Below are 27,403 nucleotides of genomic sequence, written 5' to 3'. Positions count from 1 at the left end.
TGGAATCATATCCACAGGCTCTCTGAACTTCAGCTTTTTATTTGTTCTCAGAAGCTGCAGAAGAGGTCATGCAGACCAGGCCCTGCAGAGCAGCACACTGCTTGCACTGACTCAGCCAGTGGGATCTGTCTGATTATACTGCTTTACAGGGCACGTGTGCTCTCATAAAGGCTTCATGAACTCATCCAGGAAACAGATGCACTATTGGCATATAACGTCTTCTGCAAGGACAACACCACAGGCAGATCAAAGCTCCCCAGACGTGGGGGTTTTCCTAATTACTTCTTAGCAAATGGTACTTTACCCCCGTGGTAGTCACTGCTGTGTATCAACAGCTGTTATCATCTGGAGCCATAATGAAAGGTTTGGAGCAACAAGATAACAGGGCAGGCTGCAAACGTAATGACATGGTGCAGAAATCAATGAAATTTATCAGAACAGAGTACCGGCCTTATTCACTTTATTTGTTTCTTGTCAGCATCTATGAACCCTCTGTCGGCACCGAATGATTTGTTTATAACCTTTGCCTTTTATTACTTCTCTGCAGTTATGGCATAAACATCTAGCTTACTTTATAGGAGGAAAAAACCCTCACAAATGTCCCTCTCCTTAGATTGATTTACGGACCCTGGTTTGCTCTCATGGTATTGCACAATTTTATCCTCTCTTTTCCTTGAAACTCTCCAAAAATTAGGAGAGTCTTGCCAGACTGCCCTGCCTTTCTTGCTGGGTTTGACAATCTCCTCATTTGTCTTTCATCATGCCAAATCCATTAGAAGGAATGTCTGCTAGAAGCTGCATATCCTAACTACTGTCTCCTCCTCCACAATCACACACAAAAAAAGATCTCTAGAGGAATAAAATTATGAAACACTAATCTTAGAGGCTAAAAAAATAATTATATGAATCAGAAATGAGAGAAAACTGTCAAGAATGAGACAAAACTGTCAAGAAAAGCACAAAATGAGCAAAATTATTTTCACATATTGATTAATATTTTCCAAGACCAAACTTTAGAAAGCAAATGCAAATTAATGAGACATTTTCATCTAGCCACCATTTGAACGAAACCATACGATTTTCCTTTGAACACATTCACACACTTAACTTCCCAGTGTTTATTCTGTTAATTATATGGGTAACTATAACATGTTCCAATTCACCTTTGGCCTGATTTTTTTCCTATTCTTTTTTCCCCATTATTTATTGATTTCTCCAGCATGTACAGCAGCATACTCTGAATGCCTTGTGGTTCAAAGAATAGCATGCTATCCACACAACAGGTGGCCAAGGATGATGAATTCTGGTCAAGGCAGCTCACTGCAGCTCTTCAATTATTTAAAGTACTGCTGTGCTCTGCAAAGGCCATGTGCATCTGTATACTAAGCATACTTTGCTATCTTGCTCTGGTTCCTTTGGATATATGAGTCCAAGGGACTGCTTGCACTGCCCACCCTACAGATTCATGACATGCAAACCCCAAAACCTAAATAAAAACGAAATTTTCTGTGAGCATGTCTTTCTACTTTCTACTTTTAGCAGTATTTGGCGGGTTTTTTTATACAGACATCCGAATCTGGAAAACCTCAAGCAGACCAAAGCATGGACAGGTCTGAAGGACCAGCCCCTACCTGGGGCTATGCCCACTTAAGCACAGCAAAGTCCTGCCACTGATCAACAGCCTGAGCCAGGGTCTTTCTGAGAACACAGACTTGGAGACACAGCCTCCCCTGCACCCTTCAGCAGTGTGAGCAGAAAGCTCCTGCACTCCGTGTGCTTCCTCCACGCCTTTTCCATTTGCTTTATATGCCTCAGTACCTTGCATGTTAGACTGCCACTTAGCAGCAGCAGCATTTCCTTGTGGGAAATGGGTGTATCAGGCCTTGCAGGTGGGCTTCATAGGACACGTCAAAGGACATGCATGTAGAGCACTAACTCTGCCATCAAGGAAAAAGGACACGGAGAAGACCTCCCAGCACTGACAGCCAGCCATCCTCCAAACAGGAGCAGCCAAAACAACCCGTCTGCTTTACACAGTCTGACACTAGATGCGGTCTGTGATTGATTTCTCTCCTCTCTGATATCCCTGCAGAAGAGCAGAGTCTCCGAGCTGGCAGAGGCCGTCTCGCCAGCACCAGTCCTCTCCCCAGGCCCTGGCGGATTGTGGAGGATCCATACTGGGCTCCCCTGTGCTTCCAGCCAGCTTCCTCAGAAGTGGGAATCTACACGTGCAGCTGGCTCACACGCAGCCCGCGGGTAGCGGCAATAAAGCGTGACACAGTAAGACGATACTCTGCTGACTGACTGCTTGTAGAAAGGGCAAAGATTGATGGTGGGAGCACTCGTGAGAGCATGGCATGAGGAAAGACTAAAAATAGAGAAGCACATCTAAGTTTTATTTCCACTCTTTAGCACTGAAGAGTAAGGCGATCATGACAGAGATCTCCCTGCACTTCACACAGTTAGGGGTTTGTTAATACGTTAAGAGTATTAACTTAAATTTTACCTAGAGAAGTGGATTTAAAAAAAAGAAAAAAGTATTGTTTTCTATGTAGCTATTCTTGAGGGACAGATTTTTGATAATCAACTTCCTCACCTATATTACAGATGTTTAAACACTGTCCCATTTGCAGCTACTAAGGCCTAGAGGTTGTGACCCCTAGTAGGACCCCTTCGCTTCATCCACACGCATGGAAAGCCACAGGGGGAGTTATGTGTCAGCCAAAATTAGCAGTGAGGAATTCCTGAGTCCTAACACTGTGCCTTGCACCTTGAAAACACACACTTTCTTTGGTTTAGGCTACCTTTGAACAGTTGTGCCCATGTAGACATGAGCACAGGCACAGTCGTATACAAAGTCAGAAATTTCTAGGGCACATCAATGTCAACAATTTACCAGCCAGGAAATCTTGTCACAGGACTTCAAGCTGTCAGAGCACAGCTAATCTCAGGAAATGAACTAAAGAATTTGCCCTGGAAAACTCTGTCAGTGAGAGGTCTCTCAACACTCTGTTGCACTGAATCCATTCACAGGGGCCCTGGGCAAAGACAACTGCCTCGCCAGCGTGCATGGCTGGGACACAGCAGAACAGCTCCCTGCAGCTGTGGGTTCCCCCTCACTGCTTCGGAGCCTGAGACTTTAAAGCAAGCTCTGCACATCCTCTTGCCCCTGCCCCAGTGTCAGAGGATGCCGGTACCAATTTCCAGCACTGTCCCACAGCTCCCTTCTAGGACTGGGGTGGGAGGGGGCACATGTCCTACAATGCCTACTCCACCAGTTGAGGGTCTTATGTCCTTTCTTTTTGCCCCGTGTATGCTTTCTTCTTGTGTCCCATGAGACATTTTAGCCTGAATGCTGTGCCTATAAAGCCCTCTGGGGGGGTCAAAACCTGACAGCAGCTGATCCAGCACTGAAGTGTCAGCCTGCCTGGATGGACTGCTCTCATGGATTTTTGCCTTGTTTGTCACAGTGAATTTTTGCTCTAATGAAACACAGTCAGAGTTTAATAATATTCCTTTGTTCAACTGCAGGAATTCCATGCTAAAATCTCCCATCTTAAAAAGACAACTTGGAAGGCAGGCTGTCAATTAAATGAAACTGTAATTTGAAGAGATGCATTAAAAGCACTTGAATTGAAACTGTGATTGATGCATTGTACACAGACAAGTCCTGTAAATGGTCCATATCTATAAAGATGATTACAGGTAAATCACTGAGAACAGAAACTCATGTGAAGCCCCACTTAGACACTTCAGCACACTAACTTATATGAAACCCACTGATTAAAACCAAATCCCACGTGTATCTTCAGTTATCAACCAGCATCCAGTGCCATATCACAGCTGCAAGATTTTTTTCCCAGAAGCTGGCACTCAAAATTGCTGCTCCGAGGTGTGGTAAGAAGCAAGTTCAGAGCACAGGTGGAGAACACAGGATTACAAATGCTATCAGTAGTTTACTGACATGTCAATTAAAGAGCTATGTGATGCCATCTAAAAGGAAACACGGAAGAAATAAGCTACAATAATGAAAACAGACAAATAAAAATAATTAATAGTAATTAGGATGTCAAATAGTTCAAGGCTGCTAGGCAGATGAAGTGCTGTAAATATTTCTAGATCTACATCACTGGTGTCAATCATCATCATTCAATAATCTCAATCTTACTCAAGAAAGTACCAGCTGGAAGTGTTTATTAATTATAAATTAAAAAAAAAATTAAAGTTCATCAGGACATCTCTAAATTAATTCACACAACACACTTTAGTTGGTCTGATTATAAGCTTATTGAACCATTATCAAACAAAACACTGATAATTGTTGAGGCATATTTGGCCTTCCAATATACGAATCACCCAGGAGAAGAACCTGAGCTTTGTGGTGTAGACCCTTGCTTTGTTAAATAAACTTTCCCCAATTTGTAAGGCAAATGAATGTTAACATTTTTAAAAGGTATTCCGATATGCTTACAAGTTAAATGAGACATTCCAGAAGATAAATGTTTATTTTAAAACACAAGAAAGGAAACTGAGTCTGTTTTCCAATGAATGAAAATGCAAACCCAGCAAAATGGAGAAAATCTGCACACATCCTAAACACACATTTATCTTAACCTTAGTAACCACATGATTACCAGAGCCTTCTGAATGGCTTTTCTTATTAATATATGAAAAGCAATGAAATGGGACTTTATAGTGGGTGGTTTGCAAGGAAAAACTTTGTTTAAGTGTCTTATTTGCAAAATGGTCTTCTCATGAAACCAGGAAAAACAGCAGCTATCTCCACACCTTAATTTGCAGGAGTGGTAAGAGCAGAAAAGAGATAGACTACTATGTGGTTTGTTAAGCATTCAAGCTTAAAGGTCATGGTTTACTAGAACATTGTTCACTGACAAGTAATATTTAATAATAATGATACAACAACTTTAAAAGTAGTCAAATATTTCCATGGACCAAAATGGAAATGAGAACACAAAGAAAATTCCAGAAACTATGGCCTAGCTGGAAATGCAGAAATGTATTTCCCTTTAAGATATCGCCTCCACATGTTGAAATTTCTTTACAGAAAATCTCAATCATTCCACAAAAAAAAAAAATATATAATCTCATTAAACCATTGTAATGTTTACTGGAATTTTTGCAGGATAAGCTATACTTCCTCTCCCTGCCTCTCAGCTCTCTGACCTCTTCTTCACAATTTTCCTGCCTACTCTATCAACTTTTGTATTGCTGCTGCTCTGTTCTGTGGAGCTCCTTATCCGCGGCCAGTAAGCAACAAGGTGGAGGGCAGAGGTGAACAGCTCTCTCTTTTGTTACTTCCTGAATCCCAGAAGGGCTCTGTCCCCCTCGGCAGGGATACAACCTCCTGCTCCAGCCTCACTGCAGTCACAGGAATGGCGTTTCAACCCTGGAGTCCCCTGCCCACCACCAGCACTCCCAAACGGCACACTCCACATTTAAATTACATCTTCCCCTTGTCTCCCCGTTCCCAAAAGATTAAAGCTTTCTGGAACAGAAGATTAACTTTCATTCTTTTATCTGTATTCATTCACATTCAGCAAGTGGGTAGGAGGTTGCAGACAGCACGGTCGAATGATTTACGCCCTGCTGCCAGAAAAGGGAGGACAAGAGCAACAGCAGCCAGGCTTTTCAACAATTCTGTGGTTCCCTGGAAGAGCAGCAGCCCTCCCTGCTGCTTCTCTCCCACCCACAGCTTAAGAAAGGCTCACTGTACATTTATAGACAGCTCATTTATTACTGCAGTGTAACTCACCCTTCTGTGCTGTCCAAACACAGAGCTGACCTTAAAACAAACCCAAAGCTATGGCTATGCATTTGTGCTGTCTTAACCTTTGCAGTCCCAGTCAACCAGTGAAGCTCTGCGATCACCTGACAGTCTCCGTCCCAGCAAGTTCCTACAGTGCAGCTGTAAGATAAGAACTGCATGCAAAGCACAGGTGAAGGAAACAGAAGGCAGCAGTGACATTTTATTCAGCGTCTTTCAAGTACTTGGGAACATGCTGAATGAAAGAAATTTATAAATTTTGCCAGCAGAAATAAGGCTGAAGTAGTGACGATGCAGGTAAGAGAAACCATGCATCAGTATATTTAACCCCGACTTTGCGTATTTCCTGTGAAGTTAGTTTACAAACAGCTCCCTGTTCATGCCGTAGCATAGGCAGGTGCTTACACCACACAAGTTGTTTATTAGGTTACTTCTGGTCGTCCACAACACATTACATTCCTACTGTACCGCTATAAAATCTCTTTTTTCAAAGCTCTGAGCTGTTCCCATCCTGCCCAGCAAAATGAGGTTTGGGGTTTGCTTCTGCTTTTGTTAGGTATCATCAAAGGACAATATATGATGAGGAGTCTACAGCATATGTAGCTAGCAAAACACTTTTGTTCAAGATCTCAGAGTTCCAGAAACAGCCGCATCTAAAACTATTTAAGACACAAACACAAAACCCAGTTTGTTTACACTTCCACTACTTTAGGTTGCTTAAGGATGTTTAATATGGCTCACATACAGGAAGGAAGAAGTCTGCAGGGAAAACTGAGCTACCCCTGCAGTGCATCAGAAGAAAGAAGTCTGATGTACTTTAGGTATTTCTTTAAGGGTAGCTAGAATAGCTATTACACCTGTTTAGTAACTTACCCTGTGGTGTTCCTAATGATGTCCCTTCTCAGCAGTCTGCACTGGTCCTGATTTGTAAACAGCAACTCCAGAAACAAAACACAAAACTAATGTTCTCTAACAAAGCTACTTAAAAATTAGATACAAATTAATTAAGTGGAACATTTTTCTGCTCTGATTTATATTGCTGTAACTCTGTTTAAACTTCACAAACTTCAAGAAGGCCTCTTGGACATGTACTGAGATGCTTCAGTTTCAGCTGTTGTATCTCAATGTTACTGGAAAAAACTTCCCTTGCTTTTAAGCCAAGCTTTCCCTAAGGAGGTCAGTCAGAATTTGACACTGCTCTTTCTTCATGGATAAAAGAAAAGCAGTGAGAAAGTTCAGCTCAAAAATTTAACAAATACTAATCACAGTTAAACTTATCACTGTAGTATAATCATACTACATTTATACAAAACACAATATTTGTTCTTCATGTAATTTAAATTGTTTATCCAAATTTTCACATGCAACTTATGCCAGCAAACCAAAGGTATCTTTCTCAGGTATGCAGGTTAGCAGGCACAGAAAAAGAGGTCATGTGTAGAAATTAACTATAATGTGGGAACAAACATAATGGGATACCTTAGCTATACTAGAATTCCCAGATTTTGAATCTACAAAGAATTAACTTTGAGAGCTACGCTATCCAGCAAACCCAGAGCACAAGCAGCTATGCTTTTACTAACACATTACGAGCGACAATGTGCACACTGCAGTCTTCAGAGAGGTCTTTTTAATTAACTGCTTAAAACAGAGAAGGAGGCATCCTCTAGCTGCAGCACCAGGAGACAGGAAACAGGGAACAATCACATCCTGACACTGACTTCCTCTCAGAAGGGTTTCCCTTAATCACTGGTGCCCCAACACGTATCTACCTCAAACATGAACATTTCCCCTTGCAAGGCTTGCCCCCACCCCGCAAGGGGCAGGCAGCTTTAACAGCCATGCTCACCTCAGATGAAGCTTTCCATGCCTGAAACCTGCCTCCCTGATGAGTTGTTCCAGGAGATTTCAGCAAAGCCATTCCCCCGAGGCTTTTTGAGAAAGAATGCCCTCTTTTGCTCATGTTGAAAAATTTTGGTGACCTTTCCCCGGGAAGACAAGCACCCCCAGGCTACTAGCAGGGACATGAACCATATCCTCACATCTCAGGGAGAGACAGCAGCAGATTCAAGCATAATGGAGACTTTGTTTCTGAGAGGATGCCTTTTGCTACCTTAATGTAAACTCCCCTGCTTTTGACCATATTGGGGTGGGGGGAAGAGAAACTCTCCAAATTCATGTATCCTCGACAGGAACTTCTGGCAATGGTCCTTTGCAAGGTTCAGCTCAGGCTCCACAAGGCCTTGACCCACAGCTGCCATTCTCAGGTGCTGCCAGCGACATCTGGCTCAGATCTGATCCCCTGAGGCAAGAGCATGGGAAAGACTGTTCCCATGTCTCAGTGACTCTCTGCAAACTGTACACAATATGGAAAAGCCTGCTGTGCAATTTCAGGGCACAGGAGACATAAAGGAGTACTCCAGAAAGATGGGAAGGATAAAATGGGAACCAAGGAAAGCTTGGTAAACACCCCTCTTAACTTCCGCGTACTTAAGAGGGCAGACAAAAAAGGAATGGTAATGAAATGTTGTCAGGCCTGCTGAGAGAACTATGGAGAGAGCCCTGGAATTGGCAGAGATGAAGAACAGGAGAAAGATTAATACTAAAAAGCAAAAGATCACGTAAGGAAATGAGGTAACATACTGGTGGGATGCAGATGGGATTTACTGAGGGAAGACTTAGGACAGAGAGGCAGCAAAATCATAGGCAGGAGACTGTGCAGAGGGGAATCGGACTTTTTTAAATGAGGAGACCTGCATATAAAAGGAGGGGTCCAGGGACAAAACATCTGGATGGGAGATAGAACAAAGACTTCAACTAGTTCAGTGGAGATGGTTTTTTAAACAAAGGTCACATTTGGAATTAAGCAGTAGAGGAATTCATTCACATAAATGAAGTCTCCCAGATTTCAGATGGAGTTCAAGACTTCTGAAGCTCAACCTCTGTTTACATCAAATGTACTTGAAACACATTGACAATGCACACTTTAGTCCCCTCTAGTCATTCTATAGTTACTAGTGACCTTTTACTTATATTATTATCTTGATTGGGGTGCAGATGCAAGTCTTGTAACAGAGCATTTGCATTAGTCTTTCATTTTGCAAAGGTAAAACAAAAATGTCCATGTCTTTCTGCAGTTCCAAGCATTTATACACATTATGAATGGGGGCTTCTGACTCCTATGAGCTGCAAGGGCAAAACATAGATTTTTTTTTGTAATCTCAGGGACAACTTTTACTCAGGTAAAAAAAAAAAATTTCAGTTAGTGACACTAATTGAAGTTTAGTTTATTCTAACTATATTACTACTTGAAAAAGTCAGGCTAGGTCCTGAAGAGGAAAAGGTCAGTGAGTTTTGCCCTGGCCAGTACACCTGTCAGCATGACACAAGCAGGAAGCAGAGGTATCCAATTTCTCATCACTAACTTGCCCAAAACAAGCTTCAAGCTGCACTCATTGAAAATTGTAATTATCCTTAACAGATCATCTGATAAAACATACCAAATGGTGGAAAAGTTCACTCTATCCTTGTTGCAATGCTTGCCTGTGCAAGAACCACAGCAGCATGCCTCAAAACAATCCTAACCCAGCTGTCCTTCCAGGTCACAGGCAAAATGGCTGTACTGGCTAGAAAAGCAGTGGTTTTTTAATGCTTATGCTGGAGCAAATGTCCCAAATAGCACCTGTACAGCCTCCTCTCACTCATTCTAAGCCTGCAAAATACGTCTTGTCAGCAGTTGGAAAGAAATTTGGAAAACCTCAGCAGCTCTCCAGGATCATTTAAAAATCACACTAACCACATCCCATGAAGTCTATCCCTACTTCTGTCTACCAGCTTGGCACTGTTAAATCACCCAGATACTCAAAAGGCAACAGAAGCTACTATGACTTTTTACTTTATTTATTTACTAATCAATGACCTAACACCATTAGGTCAACACAAGCACAAAAAAAGACAAAATTCTTTTTTGCTCCATTCCTCTGCAGTATTTTACTTCAGGCACAACAACTCCATGTTCTAAGGACAACAGGTTGGAACGACACTGCCCAAAATACTGTGCTAGGCTAACTCTTAAAGAGCTGTCTTCTGATATTATGACTAGTACCAGGATCCTACCTGCAATTTCACAATCATCCATGTTAATAGGTCATTTGTGCTCAGCTAGTCCTGGAACCCAGTTCCTGGCACACGAAAGACAAGAAGGTAATCAAGATCAGTCGTCAGGTATTCACCAAGGGAAAGTTGACTAGTCTGATAACATTTTAACTATGAAATGACTGGCTTGGTAGATGAATGGAAAGTAGTGGATACTGTCTACCTTGACTTGAGGAAGGCTTTTAAGTCCCTTAAGATCCTCAGGCACAGGCTGAAGGAGTAGGAGTTGGATAAGCAGACAGTAAGTTTGACTGAGTACTGACTGAACCAGCAGGACCTGAGAGTGGTAATCACAGGCACAAAATCTAGTTGGAGCCCAGTGGCTATCGGCATACCCTAGGACCTAATACTGGGTTCCATCCTGAGTTTTATGTATTTATTAATGATCTTGCTAATGGGAAAGAGTGTGGATATATAAAAATAAATGATCAAGAGAAACAAATAAAACCAACACCCCCCTCACTGAAAATAATAAAAAATAGTTCCCACTCCCTAAAAGCCAAACAAATACCAACCCTACCCAAGGAAGGGGGAAAAAATGCAAATTTGCTATGCATTTTTATACCAGAGATGTAGAGAATGTGAGTTTTGACAGCCTCTCAGTTCCAGCTGTGAAACCTGTTTCAAAGTCTTGGAAACAACAGTGAGAACATATTCTTTTTAAGTATTTTTCTACTGCCTACAGAGCAGTAGCATCAGCAAATCCTCTCTACCAGTGGACAAAAAGCATTAGACTACATCTCTGCTGATTGTTCTCAGATGGGTGTAGAGGGTGACTAAAATAGCACCTATTGATTTTCCCCTTTTTGTTCTTATGCTGTCCTCACTCTGACACCTCTTTGGCTTTCAGCTCCTTGTATGTGGGTTGCCTTCCTCCTCCTTCTCCCTCCCTTTGCCAAAAAAACCCACCACCCTGAAACAAACAAAAAAAAAAACCAGCCCTCCTCACTACTTTTAGACTGTGTACATAAGCTTCTGGGGGTCCTGGTGGACAACAAGCTTTCCATGAGCCAGCAGTGTGTACTTATGGCCAAGAAGGCCAAAGGTATTCTGGGCTGCATTAGGAAGAGCATTGCCAGCTGGTCGAGGGATGTGATCCTGCCCCTCAACTCAGCCCTGGTGAGGCCACATCTGGAATGCTGTGTCCAGTCCTGGGCTCCTCAGCACCAGTGACACGGAGCTTCTGGAATTGGGTCCAGTGGAGGGCAATGAATATCACTAGGACACTAGGGCACCTCTCTTATGAGGAAATGCTGAGAGAGTTGTGCCTGTTCAGCCTTGAGAAGAGGTGACAGCGAGAAATCTTATCAATGAAGCACCTGAAGGAAGGGTGTCAAGAGGATGCATCCAGGCTCTTTGTGGTATCAAGGACTAGGGTGAGAGGCAACAGGCAGAAGCACAGGAAATTCTACCTTAACATGAGGAAGGGTGACTGAGCATTGGAACAGATTGCCCAGAGAGGTTGTGCAGTCTCCCTCACGAAGTATTCAAAAATCATCTAGACACAATCCTGTGCCACGTGCTGTAGGACAACCCTGCTTGAGCAGGGAGGTTGGACCAGATGACCCCGCCAGTGGTTCTGTATTGACCATCAGCTGCAAATTCTCTCAAGAGCTCCAGTTCCATCCAATCTCGTACTTTAACTTTCCACTTCCTGTGTTTTCCCTTATTTCCTCACTTTGTTTTTCCTGTAATTATTTTCTCTCTCTCCATTTACTACTGGTTCACTTGCTTATGCTTTACTCCACCAGCTTCCACCTTCATGTATCACTTCAGTTCCCACACACTTCCTGGGCAGCAGCTGCCCTTTGACCTCTGTCCAGCTCCCCTTTTCCCATTCTCGCCCAATTTCCTAATCAGCTGCCAAACCTGACCCATATTTATCTGGAAAATAAGACAAATCAAGCCTCTTGCTTGAGCCTCTTTCATCTTAGTTTGGATCTGCACCAGTTATCTGCCTGCCAAACCAAATGGCCTCAAATCACAGGGCCCCAGATAATCAGATTCTATAAGGCTACAGCACTCCTATAGATCTCTGTGGAGTCTTCCCAGTCTTCTCACAACCCCCACCCTTGTTTGGGTGAATTACTGCAGCATTGCTAAGGTAACTCGTGGAGAAAGGAATCCTGAGAAACTTTTGAAATGGACCCTTCTGAAGAAGTTTGCTCCAATCAAATCTCCCTCTCCCGCAACCGAGAGAAGAACAGAAGAACCAAGAATTCTGCACAGGCTGAGGCAGCTGGTTCCCCACTGTCTTCACCATCTGGGAAGTAGCTCCTTTGAAGCTCCTGCATCCTCAGTACCTACCTAAGAAAAGCTCCACTGCCAACCACTCCATGTCTCAAATAAGCTTTCTAGATTATGGTTGCTGCAGGAAATAGGCTTGGGTATTTCACAGGTTCACAATTCTTTCAGTTTTTTCAAAACTAAAAATGCATTTGTCTTACTTACTCTACATCTACTGTAGTGATGCTTGAAGTATTTTCTATAAAGCATTTATTGGTATTCCTGCTTGTAACTGGAAAGTCTGTTACAAGATATTTGTCTCAGTTTTCAGTTTCTCAAGCTGTACAGTTTAAAGTATAGGAGGATGAGTGAGGGCTAAGGTTTCCGTGAAAGTCATGCCTAGTGAGTGGTTACTATGCACAGAAGCTGACTTGGTTCTGCAACATCTGACAACGTTAAACACTCCAAAATAAAACTCAGGCAACAGATGAATATAGTGAAACAGCACCAGCTATGGTACCAATGAAATCTTGCAGAAACAGCAACCTTTCTCAGAACTTTGCAGCGTGGGCTGTTTTAATCACAACACGCATTTGAGTTATCAAAGCCTTCACATTTTTCCCATGCTATAGTGGGACCATGCAGATAAAGCTGTAGGTGGGGAGAGTGTCTCCAGTTTGCTGACACTTCCTATCTCAGATGACCACATACACCTACCTGCCTGGAGCTCTGAGTTCTACCAATAGCACACTAAGCACTTCTTTGTGTGATAAACATGTAGGCTACAAACAATAGCCAAGGGACTCAATTGTCATCTTCAAAAATGCAAAGCAGAATGATGCTGATGGCACAGACACAAGTATAGAGCAAAAGAACAATCCACAGGAGAACTCATCCATATTTTTCCCTGTACTAGAAAGAGGAAATGAAAGGTACTGTTAGGCTAGGGATTGGACAAAAACTCTACTGCTGCTAATAAGTGCTACACCCACTCAGAATAAGTATTAAAGAAAATATAATTCCTTTGAATTACAGCCAAACAATGTTATTTTCCAGCACATACATATGCCATAGTCAATACTACTGGTCAAGGACAGAGACAGAACAGACTGTAGCTGTGAGTTGCATGAAAGGGACAGGGGAAAAGGCAAGAAAGAACTTGCAGGACTAGGAGAGAGCTGGGAAAAATCAGTAAGACCCTTCAGATAAAGCCCATAAAGAGGCAGTTAAAGCTGTCTTGCTTCTTGCTATACATTCTAGGACACGGAGCAATCTAATTTTTTTTATATGTGTGTAAATATAAAAGGAAAAGATTTTTTACTGCAAAACATTTATCACTCTTTGTTCACTACTACTGCCAGCTGTAGGATGACTCTTTCTGTTATTTATTCATGAACACATAGTAACATCTTAGATTTATCTAATCAAATAAAAACTAGAAACACACACAACAACGTTACACTAATTTATAAAGACCAGCAAATGCCAGTTCCACTGTCAGGTCCATCGGTCCCACTGTGAAATCAAACAGTGTAAAAAATGTCATTATGGAACAGTTAACACTGTCTTAACCAAGCCCCCTACCTTGACAATGCTTTTTAGATCCTGCACATACATCCTCTCTGTCTCCACAATCTCTTGGACGACTCTGTCCACGTAGAGGAGCTTCGGACTGCTGGGCTCTGTGACCAGGGACATTGCACAGTTTTTGTTTGCTCCTTTTGGTTCTGCTTTCCTTGGCATGCTTGGCCTTTTCTCAAGGCTTTCCTCAGGATCCTCTTGCTCCACAGCAGAGTTTTTGTGTGTCTTGTCGCTGGAAAATCGCCTAGCTGGGACCAGTTCTAGCTTGATAGCACCTGTTTCTTTATCCTGGTTAAACAAACCCAAGTGGCTGTTTGAAACCAAGGTCATTCTGCTTCCAAAGGAGCAGTGGCTGTCCCTGGAGGATGCAGAGGAGGAAGTGGAACTAAAACTGACAGGACGGTCACTGTCTGACAGGTCCATGGTGTTTTTTTCACAGTAGTGGAAAGATCTGCTCTCCTTGTGCAAATCTTCCTCCTTCTTGGAGTCAAGGGCCTCTGTCACAGCTGGTACAACATCAAGAGGTAAGTGGAAGTCATCTAAACAAACAAATAAACAAACAAACAGAAGAAGTGGGTTTATTGTTACTGCTCCATGTAATGCAAAAATTGATGGCAGATACTTTTAAAGCTTTTTGCACATAAAGCTGCCAAAACTCTAAACCAAAAGACAACCAGAACAACGTGGTTTGAGAGTCACTGTAACTCTAATGCTTTTTACATTCTGGGGAACCCTCAATGAGGGCTACAACAGCACATTTCTCCTGCTTAAACTTCTATCTCTGGCACTTCTTTCTTCTGCTAGCGTGCTGGGCTTGTTGATAGCACATCCACTTCTCAGGCTCAGCACAGGAGAACAAAAGAACTCAAAACATTTTCCCTAAGGTTATAAAAGACCTCCACAACTTCACTGGATGCAGTCTCTGCTATCTCTCAGCTGAGCTCTGACCCAGACCCGGGAGGTTTAGAAACCTCAAGAAACACACAGTGATACCAAAAAGTGTCTTTCATTTTGAATCCCGTAAAACCAACAGTCTTAAAAAAACTAAAAGCAGTTATCAATTACTAGATCTGTGGCTTGTACAAAAATACTAAAAGCAGAATGATTTCCCAAAGACAATAATGTAGTTTCTGAAGAAAGACTCCCCACAGGAAAGAGTGCTGCCAAATAATTGAGTTTTCTACTGGGAAAATAAGTAATTCTAAAACTGTTCTGCTCAAGCCGGAATATTACCCTCTGCTGAACTGACCCAAAGTTGTTTTTCAGATCAGTGCAACAATAAAATAAGATGTCTGTCTTCCTATTGGCATTTCAATTCTGCTTTATTTTCCTTGCCAAAATGCCCTTCAGGACACCGTCCACGATGCAATGCAAATTTGTATCTGGCCAAGTTGTGTGTGATGCAGCACAAGAATCTGCAAAAGTAGCTGCAGGTAAACTCAATACCTCAAAGCTTTGTTTCAGTAAGAAGTGTCCTCCCCAGAAAAAATCTTGCCACAAACTCATGGAATTTCATAATGCCTGTCCTGTGAAAAAGGGAAGTTTGTAACAATTTAGGAAGAAAGGCAGTACTGAAGCTACCCACAGAGCAGTAGCTTAGTCCTTATTTTAGTCCAGCGACAACTTTTCAAAAATTCATACCAGTAATTACAGCTCTTGACAACAGTTTCAGTAAAGAAACCATAAAGCTGCAACTCAAACCCGCCCAGCCTTTTTAAGGTGGCCGTTCTTGACTGAGACAGACTTGCTATGCAATTACGAGCAGAAACCTCCCGGATACACAGCTCCTGCAGCTGTCAGAGCAGGGGGAGGATTTCATCCAAAGCTGAACGCAACTCTCCCATTTTTCAAAATAAATCCAAAGCAAACAGAAATAAAACACCAGAGAAGAATGTTTTGATTTATTTGGCCTATCTTGAATGCATAAGATTTCATTCGTATGTGAGTAATTACTAGTGCCATTTCAGTCATGATGGGATGAGCTTTCTATTAAGGAGAAGTATTGCCCTCAAGGTGATGCATAGAATTAACATTGAGAGTAATTTGCTCATTACAAGGGTTAGAAATTGGCCAGCAGATTAAAAATGTAATTCAGCAGGTCTGTACTTCTGGTTTTATCTTGTAGCCTGAAAATCTATAGCCTTTCTTTGTGGCAGGTTCTTCTAGTTTTGAAGCATAGAAGTGTATTTTCTTAGCCTTTTTGAATACATCACATCAAGTGGTGCATTCACACCAATTCCAAAATAAAATATAAAGCAATAAAATGGGAAAAAAATTAAACCAGAAAAAATGCAGTTAAATGCTCTTGTTTCTATGTGGGTACAGAAAGTGATGTATGCCTTGCTATTATTTGTGATAAGAAAGTATACATTTTTGATAAGAAAGAATGTATTTTTGTTATCAGGTTTGGATCATTTTTCACATTCAAGTTAGAAAGCACAACACTGCTGAATGAAAAATGCCCTCCTGGAAAATTCACAGGATAAACAAGATAACAGGGGTAACACTTCCGCTAACTTACTCCAAGGTATTTCACTAAAATTACATGGCAAAGAAACACCTGATTAGCTACATTTAGGAGGAAAGTAAAGGATTCTTATGAAATTCCAATAGACCACATTCTTCTCTTCCCACTTCACTGACATGTGGTCTGCCTCTCAGGGAATAACCCAAAGGCATTAATATGTAGTATTTGCTACACAAAAAAAATTCATTAATATAAAAAATAGGAACAAAACAGTTCACATCAATGACACTGGAGTCAGAAAAAATGTTAAAAGTAGTTTTACATAAGACACATTTGTAGCCAGAAGCATTAGAAGAATTTAACAAGTCTTAGAAAACCAACGCACACCCATTTATTCTCCTGTTTAATGACAGTGTCATTGCTTATTAAAAAAGTGGAGGATTAGCAAAATTAGTAACAGTTAAAATGGGCTTGCTCTTTAACATCTTTACTCCCAGTGACCTTGGCAAACCCCAGGCATCTGCAAGGCATGGCTAACTAATTGCATGCAATGTGGTTGACTCAAGTTCCTCTATTTTTTATACAAATTGGTATTCCTGTATACTTCTATATGAATTACACCAAACTAGGTATTTGCCACTTGGTCTGTTTTGTCCTCAAAGCCTCATCCTGACTATTAATCTCAAAAGTTACTTTCTACTTCATTTTTACTTCTCTCCCAGCTGGATGCACATTGTCATTTGCCTTCTCTGTGGAGAATTTTGTTACGATTTTGTCCATTATGTCTCCAACCAGTAAATAAGTTTCTCAGGGTGCACTCTGATGGGGCAGAAGCCCAGTGTTCCTGCAGAGCAGCAGGCAGGCACCTGGTCAGCTGGCACACCTGGAAAAAAGGCAGGGCAGAGCAGACTGAGCATTTCAGCGTGGCACGGAACCAGGAAGCAGCTCCCTTTCCTCAACTGGCAAGTCCTATACCAAGCAACCTCCTCATGGAAATCAGGGCTTGGGGACATGCCCTGGTTCTGCCCAGCTCTCAGTTTCTGCCTCAGGTATAGGTAGTTGTGAAAATCCTATAGCCCTTCCCAATAACACAGGATTTGTAAATCTTCCAAGGCTTCACAAGTTTGTCTTCAGAAACCCATCTTGGCACTGGTGAGGCCACATATCAAATCCTGTGTCTGGTTTTGGGCCATTCACTGAAAGAAAGACATTTAGGTGATGGAGTGTGTCTGGGGAAGGGTAACAGAGCTGGAGAAGGGTCTGGAGCACAAGTCTTATGAGAAACTGAGGGTATTTAGTTTGGACAAAAGGAGGCTCAGGAGCTCTCTATATTGCTCTATTGCTCTCCATAACTCCCTGAAAGGAGGCTGTAGCCAGGTGGGGGTTCGTCTCTTCTCCCAAATAACAAATGACAGAACAAGAGGAAACAGCCTTAAGTTGCACCAGGGAAGGTTTAGATTGGATATTAGGAAATATTTCTTTACCAAATGGGCTATCAAGCGCTGGAACAGGCTACACAGAGAAATGGTGGAGTCACCATACCCAGAGGTATTTAAAGGATGTGTAGATGTGGCATTTGGTGACATGGTTTAGTGGTGGATGTGGCATAACCACTGGGCTAACAGTTGGACTTGATTATCTTAGAACACTTGGGTAGGAAAATAACCTCTACAATTACCCTTGCCGTTAAAATTAGGAACAGTTTTTAGATGATTTCTGCAGTCACAAGTTCATCAGGAGAGAGAGCAGTTAAATGGAGTTCACTGCCATAGCCACATGCCCATCCTCTTTTCTTTTGTCAGGCTTTTGTACTCAGCTTTTCAGAACTCTGAAAAGTATATCTACTCTGCAGTTGTACCACAATGTAACTTCACTCTTGCACCAGCTACCTGAGGTCTGCAGCAAATGGCTGGAGAGAAATTCACGAATGAATTAATGAGAGTGAAGAGAGAGTAAACAGCCTCCACCAGAATTGCTATGAATCATAACTGACCCAGTGCCTTTGCAAACCGTGTAACCTCTTGCAAATTTCTGTCTTTCATATAAACTTACTATAAAAAGCAAGTAATTTGTCCCATACCCTATGGGACTGCAAACTGACTTACAAGCCCACTCCACCCCATCCTCCCAGTTTCAGCAGCAGCACCAGCAGGTAGGTGCATTCATCAAAACTCAGGCTGCAAACACTGTGTGAAATTGTAGGTACCCCCAGAGCCTGCAGAGGCACACACTGTGACTAAGTCTTCTATACCCTGACCCATGTCTGGCCTGGTTCACTGCTTTTTTTGTTAGGCTTTCTTTTGGTTACTGAACCTTTTCAAGGATGAACCAAAATAATATTAAGAACTTTTGTCAGCTGTGAATTAATGGTATTTAACTCAGTCTGGGGAGAGAAAAAGAAGAAATCTTCAATTTGCATACTTTAATTAAGGAATAACAGTAATTACTTGTTAGTTCAGCATTGAAAGGGGGATAATTACTACTTGTCCCTACTCACAAGGAAACACGCTGCCCAAACAAGGTCATTTCTTGTTTGTGCCTTCGCATTAATTCAGTTCTCTCTCCCCCTTCCCAGTCCCTGCAAAGCTCCTGTGTCACACACACACACTGGCACTGCAGGACCCCAGAGCACTCCCCAGCAAGAACAATGACACATCCCTACTCCACAGACATGCAAGGGCAAGGATTACAATTGTTTCATCCCAGCAGGCACCTCTAATATTAGTTACAAGACCGAAGGGACATGCAAAACAACCACCTTGGCACGTCTCAGGTTTTCATTGTGCACTCATAAACAAGTTCTTACCAAAAATGCATAACTTTCTTCTATCACTTGCTTTTCTTTAACAAAAACCTCCTTACAGTAATTATATTCATGGTAATGATAAATGGCTTTCCATTATCTCTGCAGCTTTGGCTATGCTAGAACATTAGCATACAATGAGAGATAAAGTGCTTTGTCTTTAAATATAAAACTTACTTAAAGATCTTCAAGTCCCATCTAAATATAGGTGTTTATTCCTCCAAGTTGTTTACTGCATATGAAATTTTACGACATACTGCACAACTAAAAACTCAATTTATATTCATGATTAGCATTGTTGTTGCCTTTCTCCTGGCAAGAAAAAGAGCACCTCAGGTGTTATCTACAAAGTCAACATTACCAGAAATTACAGTCTTCACATCCTCTGGAGTTTAGCTACAAAAATGTGATGAGAATACAAGAAATATCTTCCCTGTTTTTTTCCTTGAGATATCTTCATATTTCAAATAAAGCATTCATACTGTGGATACAATTAAGCAAACTACTTTACAACAATTTCTACATTCAGTATCAAATTCAAAATGCAACACTGGAACTGAGAAACAAAAACGCTCTACAGCTTCCTGAGAAAGATTAAAATCCATCCACTACCAATACCAAATGATCTTAAATACACTCCCTCTATTTTCTGCTCTGAATCCTGCCCAAGTGAAGGTCAGCAGATTTTTAATCACTAAACTTCATATATGAGTACATATCAGTTCTGAAACTAACACCTTCTGTGAAAAATATCACACTAGAGAGCTACAGTATTTGTAGGATTAGATGTCTAGTCTGGACTGTCACAAACCATACTCTGCCAAGTATTTTAACGGAACTTTGAGGAACAGAAATCCCATTTATTAGAAATCTCACAACAAGGAGTCACCAAGTAATGTCCTTCCATCAGTCCAATTACTGTCCCCCCCACCCCCACTCCCTGCAGTATTTAAAGCAGAATAGCCTCTGTCACAACCAAGCACGCTAACGCCCGAGAACATTATTGCAAGGGAAAATCCTCTGCGACAGTATCTCACCACTGAGGAATGTCTCTGGCTCCTCACACCCGGGCTGAACAAGTCCTCTCTATTTTTCAGTCCTCTCCGAAGAGCCCACGACCTACCTGTGCAGCAGAGGAGAGGCACGGGCTCTGACTTCAGCTGTTCCCGAATTAGCTCATTGGGCACTCAGGTAAAATGAGAAGCTCTTACTAGTCTGTACAGCTCCTTCGCCAGAAATATTGCATGAGTCAGCTTTTATCTATCAAAACCCTGAACACAAAGGCTTTACAGAAACCTGATTCACAACTTTCTCATCGCCTCTTTCCCGGCGCACCGACAGTCTTCGGCATCACTGCAAGCTTTAAATGACATATGACATCATGCAATTCAGGGACAGGACAATGGGCATCACCGTGGGTAACTCTAAAATGCACACTTCACTGAGCAACACCCACTAACTTCCATTTTTCCAGGCACAACACTGAGCAAACATCAAATAGAGCCCCCACTTTCACAGCATTTGTTTGCCTGATTTGCAGACAATATTGATAAGCATGTAAAGCAAATAAATCACTTGCTGGTATTGTGAAATTTCTGTGTTTACATTAGAAACTTCCATGAACTTGCAATATAATAGGATGATCCTGGGAAAGAGAAGCATTCTGGATCTTATTCTGCCCTAACATAAACAGGAACAGGCTTTTGCAGAGTACTTGCAAAGTTTCAGTGGTTTGAGGTTTTTTAAGGGCAAAAGAGAAATGAATTTCAGAAGAAAATGTGAAAATGAAATATCAAGTGTTCTGTGCTAAATCACAATAAACACAGAAAAAGAAAAAGAAAAAGAAAAAGAAAAAGAAAAAGAAAAAGAAAAAGAAAAAGAAAAAGAAAAAGAAAAAGAAAAAGAAAAAGAAAAAGAAAAAGAAAAAGAAAAAGAAAAAGAAAAAGAAAAAGAAAAAGAAAAAGAAAAAGAAAAAGAAAAAGAAAAAGAAAAAGAAAAAGAAAAAGAAAAAGAAAAAGAAAAAGAAAAAGAAAAAGAAAAAGAAAAAGAAAGGAGATAGTGAGAGGAGAAGCAGGAGAGAAGAAAAGATGAAAAACAGAAAAGAAGAAAAAAGGATATAGGCTGGTGCTAACCCGTGAGAAAGATGACATCTCCTTTGCCTGCGGAGAGGGTGGTGGCATTTCCATCTTGGAGCTGGGAGGCAAAAGAAGTCAGAAGAGTTCCCAGCTGCTGGCACCACTTTCCAGGCATGCTCTCACAGCTGCATGCTCAAACGTAGCCCACAAAGAGGCATTCTATCTTTAAAATGATACTTGAAATTCACTACATCTGTCCTTGTACATGGCACAGCCTCGGCTTCATTCAGAGTATTCCTAAAGAGCACAGTCCTTGAACAACACCTTACAGCAGGAAACTGGAGGTAGAAAAGGAAGAAAAGACAGCCTTGAGACCATTGGCAAAGCTGTGAAACACTTTGATCTGAACATCAGGGCTCTTGGGGTGAAAGTCTCTTTCACCCAGGCTGAAAGATCAGGTGTTTACAGCCTGCCCTGCTGACATCACAGATTATTGAGATAGGCTCTCTCGTGTATTCTCTGGATTGTCCCGCAGCTTCTGAGGATATTTTTAATACATATTTACATAAAAAAATCTTTTTGCAAGATCTGTGCAAAATGCTTTAGAGTTAGCTACCACAAATCTGTAAGTCCTGGACACGCTCAAAGGCACAGAATGGCCAACACTGAAGCCAAAATTTTAAGTACATCTACAGTGCAGTGCCCAGGTACTCAAATCACTTGGATGTGGCAAATATACCACACATTTGCTATGTCCCACGTGCACATATATTTCTGTTAGGAGCTAATGATTCACTCCTCTGAACTTCTGCTTCCACACACCTTGTGCCTACCTTGCCTACAAAGCTTTTATCACCTCCAAGTCAGAATTGAACTAATTCCTGGACAGACCTGTAGAGCATTAACCAGACACAGGGCACTGCTTGGTCCATTCTGTAAAGTCCTAGGACATAGAAGTAATACCAGCAGCTTCATCCTTTAGTGGTGACAAAGCTCCTGAACTCTGAAGTCTCAGTGACAGAAAGCCCACATCTGTTTTAGTGGGCTGGGTAAAAAGAGGGTCTGCAGCACTGCAGTGTGAGCTCCAGCCACTGGTCTGAACTGGCACAGGGAACTCTCATGAGCATTCCTGTGAGTGGAGGGAAGAGGGAAACAGAGCTGAGATCCTTACTTTGCTCCATCTTGCTCTTTCATCTCTGCACACCCACACCTGATCTTAGATCTCCCTTCCATCCCCATATATAGGTCAGCAGAAGTTTCCCCACACTTAAGAATTTCCTCAAGAACAACCAACCCCTCAACCTCCCATTACTTTAACATGCACAGCACTGAGAGTTGTCAGGGCAGAAGACTGGAAACCACAAAGCCTCCTGTTTTACCAATGTGTATCACAAATGAAACAGTACACAGATGTGCCAGAAAAATAATGAGTTGGTCCTATTTCTAATTTTCTGCTATTTCATGCATTTTGTTTATCTGCATTATATTTTAGGAGTTGCATATCTTTTTCTGCCCCATCTCCTGCTTCCTTCTATTGTATGTGTAGTGGCATAAGACCACATCTTTGGTGCATCAGGATTAATATTTGAGAAGGGTGACTTGTTTTTATTTTGGAACAAGGCTTTGATTATTCTAAACTTGAACAATAAGTGAAGTTTTATAGAGGTTAAGAATGATGTTATTCTATAGTTCCCAGCTGGCTAAAGACTTACTGAAAAAGTTAAGTTATCCTCAGCAAAATTTTAAATCACCCCTAACTCAACCACAGGGTACAGTCAGGCTGAAGGACACAGTGACATCTTCCCTGGAAGTGCAATGTAATGTATTAATAACTCTCTGCAATGCAGTAGCTATTTAATCTGTACACAGTGCTGCAGAGACACCTAACAAAAAGAACAAGCCATCACATGCTGCTGATGTACTGCAACACAAAAACAGAGCATATGGATCCAATCCTCCACTCCATTTATAGGCCTTTTAGAAGAATTGTTTTCCAACTCCTTGTCAATTTTGAAGGCTTGTTTCTCTCCCCTTTAAAAAGAATTTTAAAGAGGCATAGTTCAATTCTTTTCTAAATCAGAGCAGATGAAAATTCAGTGAAGATTTGAAGATAGGAATACATATGGAGGAACAGCACCCTAAATGACAAGGAGGGGTAATACCCTAGATGACAAGCACACAAAGCTTTTGCATCCTTTTCTTCTCTGCTTCTACTGGCATTCAGTGAAGAAGCGTTGAAAGCATGTTCAAATGATGCTGCTTGAATGTTTTAGTACTTTTACACTCAAACTGCTGTGCCAGAATGAAAATCCACACATAGCCTTCCTTCCACCCAGCACCACACAGGATTGGGCCTTGCTGCTGGCACCTCATTGGTGACTTCCCACTATTCTATATCACTGTATCACAGTGCTTGGACACCAGGTTTGGTTTCTGCTTCTTCCTGGACTAATCTACTGCTCTGAGCAAATGTTCTGTCAGGTCAACACATCACACACTACTGTTTCCAATTTCATCTAAGCAACATAAAGCTGCTTCCTAAGTTCACAACTTGTCAAAGCCCACTGCAGCACGAGCACACAGGAGATCTTGGCCAGGCAGCCAATACAGCACACAACATTTGCTGCTTTACCAAGAGCATTGGGAGGTTTCTAAGACGAAAAATAGCTGACTCCCACTTTAAAGCAGGCAATATAAACTTTGGAGGGAGATATGGTTTCAGAAGAAGGAAATGTAGCATCTATGAATCATTCTTGCTAGTTCCAATGAAAAACTTAATTGTGTGACCCTAAAGAAGACACTCTTTTACAACTCACCTCTTTCAATTTCAATATAACTTGTAACTACAGTATCTAGCACTAAGAGATTAGTCATTTTAAACTCATTTTAACTGTTTTTTTGTTTGTTTCTGCCACCAAATTCTCTACTGACCTACAAATATTTCCAGTAAAAATCCTGCATGAAGCAAAACATATTTTATAAAAACCAGTTCTCTGATATAGCAGACAATGTTAGATGCCAAATAGAAGTGAGTTTCAGAAGCTTTAAATAATTGATGTTTTTCTTTAAATACATCTAAATGAACTCTCCCATTTGGTTTCAAACTAAAGCCACTTACTGGAACCTCCTCTGCACCTCAGGAAGTTTAGCAGCCAGAAACAGAACTGAAATAGTAACAGCAGGCTCCTCGTAACAGATGTTCACATTTACAATAAAATGAAAACTTTCTTCTGTGTTTTCTCTCTTGAATAAAAATATAAGTTGCAGAAAGCAGTACTCATGTCTTGGGGAGAAGAATCCTTAAATTCTACACAGGTTGGAACTAAGACATATTGGTGGTCTGGATGCACCACAGACTGGCTCTGGCATTTCAAGTCAGTTGTTTTCATGTGCCTGTTTCTCCTAACAGAGAACATTAGGTCTTATTTTTAAGGTGGCATTACAACAGTAAGCTAACAGCTCTTTCAAAATCCCTATTCAATAGGAATATATGCAATGACTAGTTAAGTTAAAGGACTCTGGATTTAATAAATGTCTGTGGCCGATTTTTACAAAATACAATTATCAGTACTTTGACATCTCACAAACCTTTAAATGAAAATAAATGAAACGAAACTAAGCAGATGTTCAGGTTCAAAGGAGTTTAATCTACACAATGTCTTCTCACTGTATTGCTTCTACAGCTAAGTGGGGAATTTTACATAAATAAGGTCAAGAAGACTACGACTGCCAAATGGCAGCAAAATAACTGGTCACAGCAGAAAAATCAAAGGTGTCTTTTTGCTGCCACAAACAACAGATCCTTAAAAATGTAGCCACCCCAATTCTTTATTTTTTGTTTTGTACTGATGACCCTATTACATCAGGGCTGCCATTTACCTTGATTTGGTCTTTCCAAAATGCCTCTTGGAGCACGGGGAGAACATCTGTACTTTTAAATTATGGGCATCGTGTTTTACACCTTTCCTTTCAATGTCCTTGCCTGTTGCAATACTGAGAAAATACAGTGCTACATGAAAATTAAACTCCCCTTCCTTGTCATTCCCTTTCCTGCCTTGTCAGCTTTTCAGGCATGTCTATGAAAGTCACTCTAATAGATCCATGTTTGTGATGAAGGAGTCTTCACAATGCTTTCAGAGTTGCTTTAAGTATACAATACTTCCTACTACTTCTTTGCTGTTATTTCATTAAGACATTGAGAGCAAAATTCCTATCCCGACAAGCAATCCTTAGAGATTTTGTATTCCAGAAGCAAAGCGTGAATTGAGATTGATATCTCTGCAATGTCAGTGTACAGAGCAGTGCAGGCTCTGCACCCATATGCAGATGGTGTTAATGCCTGCAACACTTATTGACATATCAGAATTCAAGATTAACAGTGACAACAATCACACTTCAGAAGCCACAGGGCAAGAAGCAAACAGATTAGAGGCCTAGACTTGGTTACAGAGAACATTTGGTGCATAATTCACAGCACCTGACTTCCTGAGTCATAAGCCTTTCTCTGTGCTTCCTTATCAGAGCAATAAAAAGCTTAATTTGAACCAGACAGTCATTTTATTAAAGCTATATATATTGCAGAGGCCCTGTGCCTTCTTTACTAACAGCTTCAGAAAAATAATCCTATAAACCTCAAAGTATTAAAATTGTCTAACATTTCTATTCAGGGGTATATTAATTGAATTTTATGCACACGTAACATTACAAAGAAAGTTAGTAAAAAAAGGGGTCTTTAGATTTCTTTTGAACATTGGATTTATTGTGCAATTTTTGTCAATATGGAGGAAAAAAAACCCTGACAAATGCAAACAGGAGAGGGGCAGGAAACCTCTTAAAGATGAACCACTTTGTAGTTCACAGCAAGGTAGCTGAAATTTAAAACATTCATGAAAAGACATCAGACAACAACTGTCTGCTACTCTCCTGCTTTTCTGGTCAGTATCATTTCACTTCTCTTTTGCAGCCTTCAAGCACTTCTACATCGATCAGTTTTCAGAGTTCTTGTAAACTACAATAAACAACGTCTAAACCCGTTGGTACTCAGTAAACATCTCAGAATCTTCTCAGTGTTTAGATCAGACACAGGGAAAACAGAAAGTTAGACTCCTATTTAAATCTAGTTAGTACAGTTAATGCAGTTATTTTTCTCAGATTTTTCCTTCGCACTTTATCTTTTTTCCAGATAGGGACATTCAGTCCCACTGCTTTTCTTGTTTGGGTTTTCCTCTTGCTTGTTTTCTACAAGAAAGAAGTACAAATCCTTCCTTTTTAAAATATTAGAGCTAGAATCCAAATGAAATTCTAAATCCAAAACACACAGCCTGGGCTTGGAGAAACTTGGCCACAAAGGCCAATTTTGTGGTCTAAAACAAGTGAGGGTGGGGGCTGAGGAGGGGAGGAGGTATTAACTCTGTGGTGGAACTGTAGAATTTTCCCAACAAGCCATACTAAAAACCAATTCCTTTTGTTATTCCTGTTTGTAGAGAGAACATCAAAGCTTTCTCAACTCTGTACCCTACACAAATGGGAACCTACAAGATAATTCGCTTAAGAGCCATTTTTACGACTTACCTAGAGTCTCTTTTTATTTAAAAAACACCTAAACCTCCACAGAGTTAAACACTTTTCTTCTTCCAAAACCTGTGATCAAATTTAGAGCATTAAGATGAAAACCCACAATGAAGTAATTTCTGTATGTCCACGTTTTTCCTTAAATTCTAATGTGACCTTCTAACTTCCCTCAGGGAAAGCTTTCACTTTGACATTCAAACATGAAACCCATCGTGAGGGGAAAACCTCCTTCTGCTCTCTTCCATCCTCTCCCACAGGCACACTGCTGATCCCCGCGGGGGACTCGCCACATACGAGCTCGAAGCTGGTGGACCAGAGGGGCCATGAGTAATGGCCCACTGCCCCCAGGCTTCCCCCAGCCCTCAGACAAGGAGGCTACAAGCTGAAAATCAGCTTCCCTCGGTCTGCCCTGACATCCCAAGCGCCCCGAGACTTTTCACAGCTGAACAATGCTGCGCATTCACTATTGAGCTCCGAGGCGCACAGACACACCGAGAGGCCACTACATCGGTATTGTTCCACGGCGTTCAGCCTCTTACCACAGCTATTAGCTGGCGTGCTCACTTTTCAAACCCTCATCTCTTTGGAAACCTTGGCTACCATTATTTTATTACAAAGAGGCACAGGTTAAAAGAAGTTTAGCTGGGCAATTCCCTACTCTTCCCTCTTTGGCATTACTTATAACGTATGACTCACATAGGCAGAATTTCATTAAGAGGCATTGGCTTTTACATTTATAT

General features: G+C 41.3%; 1 protein-coding gene across 4 annotated transcripts in view; it reads right to left on the bottom strand.

Annotated features, from left to right (window-relative positions):
- The window catches only part of PLEKHG1 (pleckstrin homology and RhoGEF domain containing G1), a 125,584-nt gene that overhangs the window by 29,998 nt on the left and 68,183 nt on the right, over positions 1–27,403 (bottom strand). For all 4 annotated transcript variants that reach the window (XM_063390099.1, XM_063390100.1, XM_063390101.1 and 1 more), the window contains one exon: positions 13,751–14,286. In XM_063390099.1, the coding sequence (XP_063246169.1) occupies positions 13,751–14,286 (536 nt within the window). The remainder of the gene's footprint in view (positions 1–13,750; positions 14,287–27,403) is intronic.

This window comes from Prinia subflava, chromosome 2, assembly GCF_021018805.1.
Source record: "Prinia subflava isolate CZ2003 ecotype Zambia chromosome 2, Cam_Psub_1.2, whole genome shotgun sequence".
NCBI lineage: Eukaryota > Metazoa > Chordata > Aves > Passeriformes > Cisticolidae > Prinia > Prinia subflava.
The sequence above is the reverse complement of the archived record's forward strand: the minus strand, read 5'-3'. Positions and strand labels throughout refer to the sequence as shown.